Here is a 9,047-nt window from a genome sequence, read left to right as displayed (position 1 = left end):
TTGGAAATGATCGGACGCAATGGTGGTGCTAGCGTTAACATAGCACCCCCCGAAAATCAAGGGCTTTTCTGCAAAATCTATAATGGCGCTAGCTGAACTCAAAGTGGCGCTAGCTGGCGCTAGCTGGCGCTAGCCATGGAGATTCTAGCGCAATCTGTCTTTAGTCAAAAATTTGAAATGGTGGTGCTAAGTTAACGGAGCCGGATTGGCTTAGATCGTTTTGAGGTGCTCTTGGATCTTGATCGAATCATGATTTTTACATGTATCTGGATCTCTATCTAGATCCAGAATTAAAGGATCTTACACAACACTGCAAATAACTACAGCATTCCAATGATGAAACGAGATTGCTAAATAATATTATATGACTAAACTGATTGCAGTTATAGACATCTAAGTGTTAGATTTAAATATTAAAAAAAAATAATCTTTATTTTGTTTCTGGTGACGGCGAGTTAACCGACGGCAAGTTGAACGATAGCGAGATTGCCCGACGGCGAGTTGCCAACGGCCAGTCGGCGACGGCGACTTGTCCCTGCCCGGTTCAATTCGGCGGAATCTTCCAATTAAATGAATTCAATTGCCAAAGATTAATAGAAAATGGATGGTGGCAATTATAATTCCATGCGTTTTCACCAATGTCTCAGCTGTTTTTCAAGCGAAATACAATCTGTTGCTGCTCTCACAAACCAAAGAAAAAGACGAAGGCCGACAATCGATAATCACGGCGCGGCAAATTGCGTGGTTATAATTACGATAGATTTTCGTTTGTATCCGTACATTGCTTGTTACGTGGTGATCGGATCGATGAATGCTTCCGGTGGTGGTGGTCTTCTGCTCCGTGAGAGTTCGAAGGAGCATTTCCATTGTGAATGAACTTCGTGGGTTTTCTTCGGGCATTATTGATTTGGTTCTTGTTATGGGGCGGCGTCTTGAAAAACACAGTCCCCAGTTGTGCGCCACTGTTGTTGGGTTATGTATGGTACATATATCACACTGGTGGTAAAACCAACTTTATTTATTTACACACGCGAATATCAAACTATATGACCTCGTACGGAGGCGTAAGGGTGTTATGTGGGTGGCGTGTGCACAGGTGTAGTTACAAACTTTGTGTCTTACTATTACTAACATTAAAACACCACAACTTGCTGTCCTACTAGTATTTAAAGTGTAAATAGGCATAGGTATTATGTGGTTATCGCATTACTTCTATTCCATTTTAAGCTTGTATTTGATGGCACAATACCAGTTTTGAGACATGACGTGTTTCTCGTTGCCCGTAAAAAATCGCATCCCTATTTTCCACCTTCCTTCTGGCATGCCCGGAGGAAACTTTGTACTGTCCGGCACCCAATCCTTTAATGTATATTTCACCTAAATCGATGGTTACAGGAATTGTGGGCGTGTCTAAATGAATCTTACCGCTTTAACGAGTGGCCATTCCATGCGAGGTGTCGTACAGGAACCCAACACGCGATCTATATCAAAGTACTTGCAGCGAATTGCATCTTTGATTGTCAAGTTGAATTGGAGGATGTCCAGGCGATAACGATTACTCAGCCATTTGTAACCCGTTACCATAATCTAAAAATTACTTAGTACAGCACGTATGGTAATTGGTAGTAAGTTCTTACGAGATCTCCTTCAGTTGCATCAATTTTCAACGTCAATGTCAAAATAAACGTACGGGTTGTTCGGTTATACTTGTAGTTAGAGCAGGAAGCGTTCAAAATGGTAGGATCGTAATATTCGACTTCCATACGTTCTGAAATAACATCGTACGCATTTTGCTTAAAAAAGTCTAGTTAGTGGTGATTTTAAAGGCAGTTTCCCATACAAACGCGTTCACTTGCGCGAGTAGTGCGAGTAGCAACAGCATTTTTTTGAATGATTGAATCACTGAACATCATGTGGAATTGTCTAATTCATTTTTGATTCGAATTTAAGTGCCGCGACAGATGCTATCTGTATTAATCATTTTCAAATCTGATCATCTGCTTACCATTCAATAAAATTATCTAACAGCATAGAAAGGTCTAATAACAAAAGATAAATGCTCACTAATCTATTAGATAGAATCTTGAAGTCCCAAATATATTGAAGACAAGTGGGGTGTAATAATTAAATCCCCCATCACCTCACCATGTATGAGACAATGTCAAACCTAGGTGGAGACATCGTTATGGGGTCCATTAGTATACATGATCATCGTAAAAAATGGAAATTGTAATAGAAAAGGATTATTGCGCTTGTGAATGACTTTGACACCTCTAAGCCAACTCACTCGTTCTACAAGCTGTCACCAGAATCGACTAGCTACTATAACGCTCTTCCTGCATCTGTAAAATCGACTGCGACGCATTCACATAATTCAAGAAGAGGGCCAAGGATTTTCTTACGTCAGGTGTCTTTTACACCGAAGGCGAGCTGTTAGGTATTACCGTCAACTAATAATTTTTTGCATTCTTATTGATATTGTGGCTTGTGTAAAAAACTATTATAAATAGTTTTTTATTAATAAACCGACTTGACTTAGTTCTACATGTATATTGCTTTATTGTTACAAAAATTCATCTTTCGCATTCCGATTTTGTCTACATTCTATCCTTCCAATTAGTTTATTATACGTAGATATTTAGTTACCCGTGCATTCTGAATTAGTTTAAGTAGTTACCAAGACCTATTCCGAAACCAATATCTACGATTGTTTTATTAACGTTGCTTGTGTCATTACGAAGAATTTGTTTGAATTAATTCATTTGCATTTTAAATTAATTAGCTTATTGTTGTTTCGAGATTTAGTTATTAGTGTCTCGTAAACTAGTTCCCTTGCAGTTAACGTCACGTTTATGCTTCTATATATCAGCGATTTGTACGGACGATTAGTTGTCGATCAAAGTTTTACTTACGTTTAGTTAACGTAAATTGAATTAGTGATTGAGTGGTAATTACGGTTCTCGCGTGTCAAACGTTATACATTTCTATTGCAATATTCCCCCTTGTTTTTTGTTTGAGTTTTTATCTGTTACAGATAAGGCAGAAAAGCGCCCATCTGAATTCAGATGGCCGTTACGGCCAGATTTTAAAGGCGACGACTTCTTGATATTATAACGTTTGATTACATCACATATTGGTTTTCGATACAATCGAATTCCTATATTTGTTTAAATAGTCATTTAACAGTTTTAGCTCCGTTGTTTTCCGCAGAAATCTGCTTTGATATTGATAATTTTTTAGACTACGAGTTAATCCCCTAAAAATTGAGTTAAATTTTTTCAGATCTAAAGTGTTATTTGTAATAATTTGAGACCGTTTATTAAATTTTCCTCGAGTGTGATTGTGACAACAATTATTGCTTACGTTCTACAATGCCGATTATTTTTTTCCTTTGTAATCCAGTTTTTCTAATAACAATGTCGGTGTTAACGGTTTCGCAGCCATAAATTGTTTTAACGCATACTGTTCACTAAGTACACAAAATTTGGTTGTGCAACAAAAACTTTAATAGAAACTTACGTTCGAGCGTTTCTAATCGCTTGATATGGTGTTGAAAGGAATTGCTATCCTTTTAACTTGTAAAGAAAGCGCTCGGGTGGGTAGTTAAGCGTACCCTTTGGAGTGGAAAAAATTAGAAATGTGCAACTTAGGAAAGTATTAAAAAAAAGGTGTGTAACATCGATGAAATTGAATCGTAGAACAGAAGTGTCAAACGTAATTTACTGTTTAACTATATTCAGTTCGAATCCATCATAGGAATGCTGCAAAACTTATATTGAATAATTGAATTGAATACGTCGCAAAATGTCGAATTTGTTTATGACCCAAAACTTAGTAGACTAATTGCCTCGAAATAAGGGCGCAAATGTCTCCTTGGAGGTGTGGTCCGGAGATGGACCTAATTACATTTAACGTTGTCATGAGAAACTATGCCTTCGTCCGTCAATTATTTGTAATTGGAATTAAGTTTACCAATTACGCAAGCTGCTAGTAAATTATATTAAAGTTACCTGCTTGAAAGGATGGTTGTAATTGCTTCTACTATAATTTAAAATCCGCGATTCCGTAGCCCAATCGGTGCCGAGTACCGCCATTTATGCGTTAGCTCGTAAGTAGATCGAAAATGTCAACGAAAAATAGGTGTTTATACCCCGCCACATGCGGCTTTACACTCACCAAGACTTGGATATGCAGGTTTGGTGACCGGGAAACGTAAAATGGCATACAAAGTAGCCCAAGCGATGGAGGTATCGCGCCAAAGGGTAGGTGTAAGAGTGGTGCCGTTACTTTAGGGCATGCTTAGTTGGCCCACTTAATGGAAAGTCTGAGTTCAAAGAAACTTAACAAGGGGGCCTTTTAGAAAAAATAGCGAGCTTTTTTTGAAATTTCCTTACGTAGACCTCGCGCACTGGTGGAAAAAATATTAAAGACGTTAATCAAAGAATAATTTCAAGATGGTGCAAGGGGGGTACATATGACCATAGTTCTAACTGGCGTTGGTACGTAGTGCGCTCACACAAAGATCATCATCGTCATTGGACAATAATAGCGCTCATTGCAGGGCGAGGAATTGGTCCATCTATTCGGTTCAAAACTAAAATGCTATCTGAGACACACATATTTATTTTACAAAAAGAATACTATGGTTTTAAGTACAGCGCCCAACGTTTGCCTCATGAGGAGAACTCAGAAACAGTTCCTAAGCGTACAAATGGTTCCGAAGCCCTCGACGCACCAACATTCGTTGCATCCTTGGTGATAGCGGGCACCCGGCTCGCATTTGTAGAGTGAAAGTCGCGTTTTGACTAAGCTAAAATAGTGTTGGTTAGTAAAAGGAGGGCCTGCGGGCTTACCATTTCTTAAAACCACAGAGAAGATAGCCATTTCCGCCGCACTGGCAGCGATTGCAGTTGTTTTCGATGTAAAACGCTTCTCGTTCGCATTCTGCAATGGGTCATTGGCACTCGCACTATTCCATTGGTGAAAAGCTACTTACCAAATTCGTCTCCTTGCACCATGGCGCCGAGCACCAAAGCTGCACAACACAAGTACACTATTAACATTGTCTACTGTCACTTTCTGTTTGCGCCGCGGCTATTTATACACTCACAAGTGATATCGACATTTTTCATTGTGAAATGCGAAAGTGCAAAGATATCGCGCACAAAGTGAGCTGACCAAGATCGTCGAGAGTACACTGTGCTATTCACGTGCTGCACATTAGAGGTTCATAATCAAATCGGATAGTGGCCACCTCTTCGATACCATGTCATGGTCGAAACAGTGGCGTAGAGGTTAGAGACTTTTGAAGTAGGTTGCTTACTCCAAAGGCAACATGAGGCCATTTTTTGATTGACTCAAATAGTATCGCCAAAGAAGGAGGCGAGATTGGTGTAAATAGCGTCGTATAAAATAGGTGCATTTTTTGTCAATATTTCCTCTCTGCTTCCATGTGAGAGAAACAAAGATGAGTCCTTTTGATACACGGAATCAGAATTACATTTGGGTTATCTCTAAAGTGACCTGTAGGCGCGTGTAACTCATCATACGAAGCACATTATTTAAAAGAAACGTAACCCAGTTGAACTATTGTTATTCTAGACTTAGCAGTAAATAAATTGTGTACTAATGGTTCACGATAAGGGGATTTTGACATGGACAACTTATTTGCATAATAAGGCTATAAGATTCAAGCAAACAATTTTTTGCTAATGACTGCTTTGGTAAAAACATAAAAATAAGTGGTAGATTAAGAAAGTTGGATTTGTAATTAAATTGATTACTGCACTGATCGAAATCGTGACCATGAAAACAATGCAGCAAAGCAAACCTGTTCACTATTTTTCTACTCTACCAACATAATACAAACATTCCCTGCTCAGAAACTCTACTACAAGTACAAGTCCGGTTGGTATACGCGAATAGCGAATCACAACTTGTATCGCGCATGGATTAAAAACTTAAAAGTTATAGCTAGTGTTATAGTCCAGTCATTATAGTAAGTTCACCTCGGAATTTGAGATACCCAGCTGAAAATTTGTAAATACTTGTATATTGACACCCTAAAAATTGTCTCAAAACCTACATATGGTAGGGTGTGCGCAACTACTAAATTTCAAGGTTAAAGGTCACAAAAATCGGTTTTTTTCGCTTTTTTTTGTAAATATCTCCTTTCTTATGGGTTTCTTACTATTTGTGTTCATAATCAATATTGAAGACTACAAAATTCTCTACAAGTTTTGTTTGAAAAAAATTTTTATACGGTGAACCGTTTTCAAGATAGAGGGCGGAGAGCGCGCGGTCACAGGATCACTTCAGGTCAACCGGTGCCTCCGGTCGAAAACGCGCCATATATGGCGTGAAAATATGGCAGCATTCTGCGCACTGCATCAAGGTGTTCTTGGAAAAGCCCAAGTCTTTCAGCGCGTACAAAATCAAGTGCTATTGTAACCATCTCGAAATATTGCACCCACAACTGTGCTGTTGGACCTCGAGCTTTCAAATCATCCAGTTTGTCCAGAAATGTTGAAAGAAAAATATTTGAGTTATCCATATATCCTTCTAGGTTTGAGTAGGATACATCTCGAGAAGTGATTTGCTGTATTAACTCATCCAATGTACCATCTTCAATCTTCATGTCTTCAAAAATAACCTTTGATAATGCAAGTCGTACCAATATATGGCCTCTGATCCTCCTAATTTCACAACGACTTTACATAAAGTTTGAGCTGGAATCTGACGCAGCTACTATTTCACGTGCTTTAGAGTAGAGGGGTTGATCAATAGTTATTTACCTAACAAGTTCGGTAAGTTAATTTTCCCGCATGAGCACTTTGTTTGCAGCACGACCGTAGGGAGTGCTGCATTTAGTGCGAATGCGGGAAAATTCTTTCCGAAAGAGTTAGGTACAATATTTTTTGTAACGAATTGCGTAAAAAAAGATAAAAATTAATAAAGTTTTGTAAATTAGCTTTTTTTTAATCATGAGTTGGTAACACAATCATATGTTTGGTTGGTAACATAATTTTGTAACTACCCACTTTTAATAATGCACTGGTCACATTTAAAACTTCCACATCTTTGGTTAATACATATTTTGCCTTTGCAATGAGTGCTACTACTGGTCACGGCATTGCATCGTTTGCACTGAATATCTTGAGTTGCGTAAATACACTCGTTACATTTAAAATCCTTGGAAGCTTTGTGTGTGTTAATATGTGCTTTCTTAAACTGCATGCGAATAGTTGCAGAATATCACTGGTCACATTTTAAGACGTTTTAACAATAAATTTTACTTTTTCTTGAGTTCCAATTCTGAAAAATAATTTGATTGCGTTATGATTTCTTGTTTATATATTTACGTAAAACTTAGTGTACGTCTGTTTCCGATTAATCGCACTAAATACCCTCAACCAACGGTTTAATTGATTTTACAGCAGATGACAGTTAACCATGACATGACGTTCGTTGACTTCAATAAGTACTACCAACCGAAGAACGCGCATAACCCCTTCTCTCCAGCGGAAACTAAAAAAACACCGCGATGCGGGAAAGTCGTTTTCCCGTGCATCGAGGATGCTTGGAAACATTATCTTTCCATTCAATGAGTACAAAAAAGTAATTACACACGTTCTTTGTCCGTGTGACTTGGCAATATCGAGAGCGCAAAGTAAAGTAGTGTAAATTGTGTCTACATTACTGGCAGGATGATCGATAAAAGGAAGAAACATAACCTGAGATGTTGAAAAATTTGTTTCATTTTTAGTGAGCTGCTCAATATAACCGTTCCACCCTGGCAACGATGCAATATCCCTCCATTTTCCGTATAACCACAAAAACTCAGTTCCGTTGATTGTTTTTTCTGTTAGTGCTCGATGGTCATGCAGATTTTCAACTTGAACTTTACTGTATCCAGGTACGAGTGGTTTATCGTAAACTTGTAAAGATACATGTGATATGGCTGCCAACTCTTTCGCTTTTGGTTTGGTTGTACATTTTTGTATCCGTTCATCATAGAGAACAGCATTTTTAGGAGTTACTATCTTAATCATTCCCATAACATGAAGAGTATTGTAACCATCAAGAGTCTGGACAATTATATCGGCATTGTCCGCAACATATTGACTATTGTACAAGTGCACCTGACTCTGATGATAAAATACGAGGCTGTGGGTGATAAACTGCTGAAACTTCATACTGTACTGTATTACTATAAGAAGCTGCAAAACCCAAAATAGCCTTTTTGATCCATAACTTCTGTGAAGAAATACAGAAAGGCTCAAAAGTAACTGTGATGAAAAAGAACGTTCCCGTATGGCAGCCATAATTGCATGGCTTATTGAAGTACATTTTGTTTTTAAATGATCAATTTGTCCTTTCCTGTTTTTGACGATGACTTCTTCTAAGAAATGTAATAAAGTTTTTGGGATTTCTTGATTAACATTATCCAGCATTTTACTAGGAGGTGGATAAGATCTAGTTTCAATTATAGATGTTCGGATATCTTCTCTAATAATTGCTGCTGCAGCTTCTACAATTCTTAACCTTTCTGCTTCAGGATCTATATTTTTACTTTCGTACCAAGCTTTTGATAGAATATTAGCTTGTGCAATTGTGCATCACGGAATGAAATGATTGTGAAAGCTCCAACTTTCTTCGTAATTACGATATCAGTTAAGTACTTCTGCTGTAGTCTTGTAATGATAGTTTTATCATCTGGCACATACCCTGTCAAGACATCTTTAAGCTCATTTAGTGTGAATTGAGAATCATTATTATTTTCGATGTAATTGAAAATCTCTAACATAGCTTCTGTAACTTGATTATCTTGACGAGTTTTCTCGGGGTATGATGATGATGAAGATTTATTTGAAAAGTTTGTGAAGCAAGCAGCATGGTACTTCGCTTCTGCAGCGACCAAATCATACTGTAAAATTATACGACTTTTCACCAATTCTCCGAAATCATCCCCACGTTCTTCTGCTTTTTTAATAACAGTATCTTTGAACTCAAGAGTACTCACATTTTTTATCTTCCGCCTGTATTTT

General features: G+C 37.9%; 1 protein-coding gene across 3 annotated transcripts; it reads right to left on the bottom strand.

The window, feature by feature from the left end:
• Positions 1-983: 983 nt before the first annotated feature.
• LOC116181226 (protease inhibitors-like) lies at positions 984-5,500 on the bottom strand. Of its 3 annotated transcripts, XR_004147218.1 has the most exons (6): positions 4,997-5,396; positions 4,854-4,944; positions 4,011-4,810; positions 1,638-1,768; positions 1,426-1,587; positions 1,019-1,377 (listed from the first exon to the last, which is right to left on the bottom strand). XR_004147218.1 is itself a non-coding variant. In XM_031501524.1 (3 exons), the coding sequence occupies exons 1-3, from the start codon at positions 5,061-5,063 to the stop codon at positions 4,687-4,689; spliced, it is 282 nt and encodes a 93-aa protein (XP_031357384.1). In that variant the 5' UTR covers positions 5,064-5,244; the 3' UTR covers positions 4,604-4,686. The 3 variants fall into 3 exon arrangements, 1 of the variants encoding a protein (XP_031357384.1); XR_004147219.1 differs by having other exon boundaries at positions 984-1,359; positions 1,638-4,810; positions 4,997-5,500; XM_031501524.1 differs by lacking the exons at positions 1,019-1,377; positions 1,426-1,587; positions 1,638-1,768 and having other exon boundaries at positions 4,604-4,810; positions 4,997-5,244.
• Between the last annotated feature and the right edge of the window lie 3,547 nt (positions 5,501-9,047).

The sequence above is a fragment of the Photinus pyralis genome, unplaced genomic scaffold, assembly GCF_008802855.1.
Source record: "Photinus pyralis isolate 1611_PpyrPB1 unplaced genomic scaffold, Ppyr1.3 Ppyr1.4_LG9, whole genome shotgun sequence".
Taxonomy (NCBI): Eukaryota; Metazoa; Arthropoda; class Insecta; order Coleoptera; family Lampyridae; genus Photinus; species Photinus pyralis.
The sequence above is the reverse complement of the archived record's forward strand: the minus strand, read 5'-3'. Positions and strand labels throughout refer to the sequence as shown.

What these genes read in the sequence shown, in the direction of transcription:
- LOC116181226 (XM_031501524.1), bottom strand. Translation starts at nt 5,063, where the DNA reads ATGTTAATAGTGTACTTGTGTTGTGCAGCTTTGGTGCTCGGCGCCATG. An exon ending in GGTGCAAGGAGACGAATTTG is followed by an intron (nt 4,945 to 4,996) that starts GTAAGTAGCTTT and finishes GACCCATTGCAG; the next exon opens with AATGCGAACGAGAAGCGTTT. An exon ending in CTCTGTGGTTTTAAGAAATG is followed by an intron (nt 4,811 to 4,853) that starts GTAAGCCCGCAG and finishes ACACTATTTTAG; the next exon opens with CTTAGTCAAAACGCGACTTT.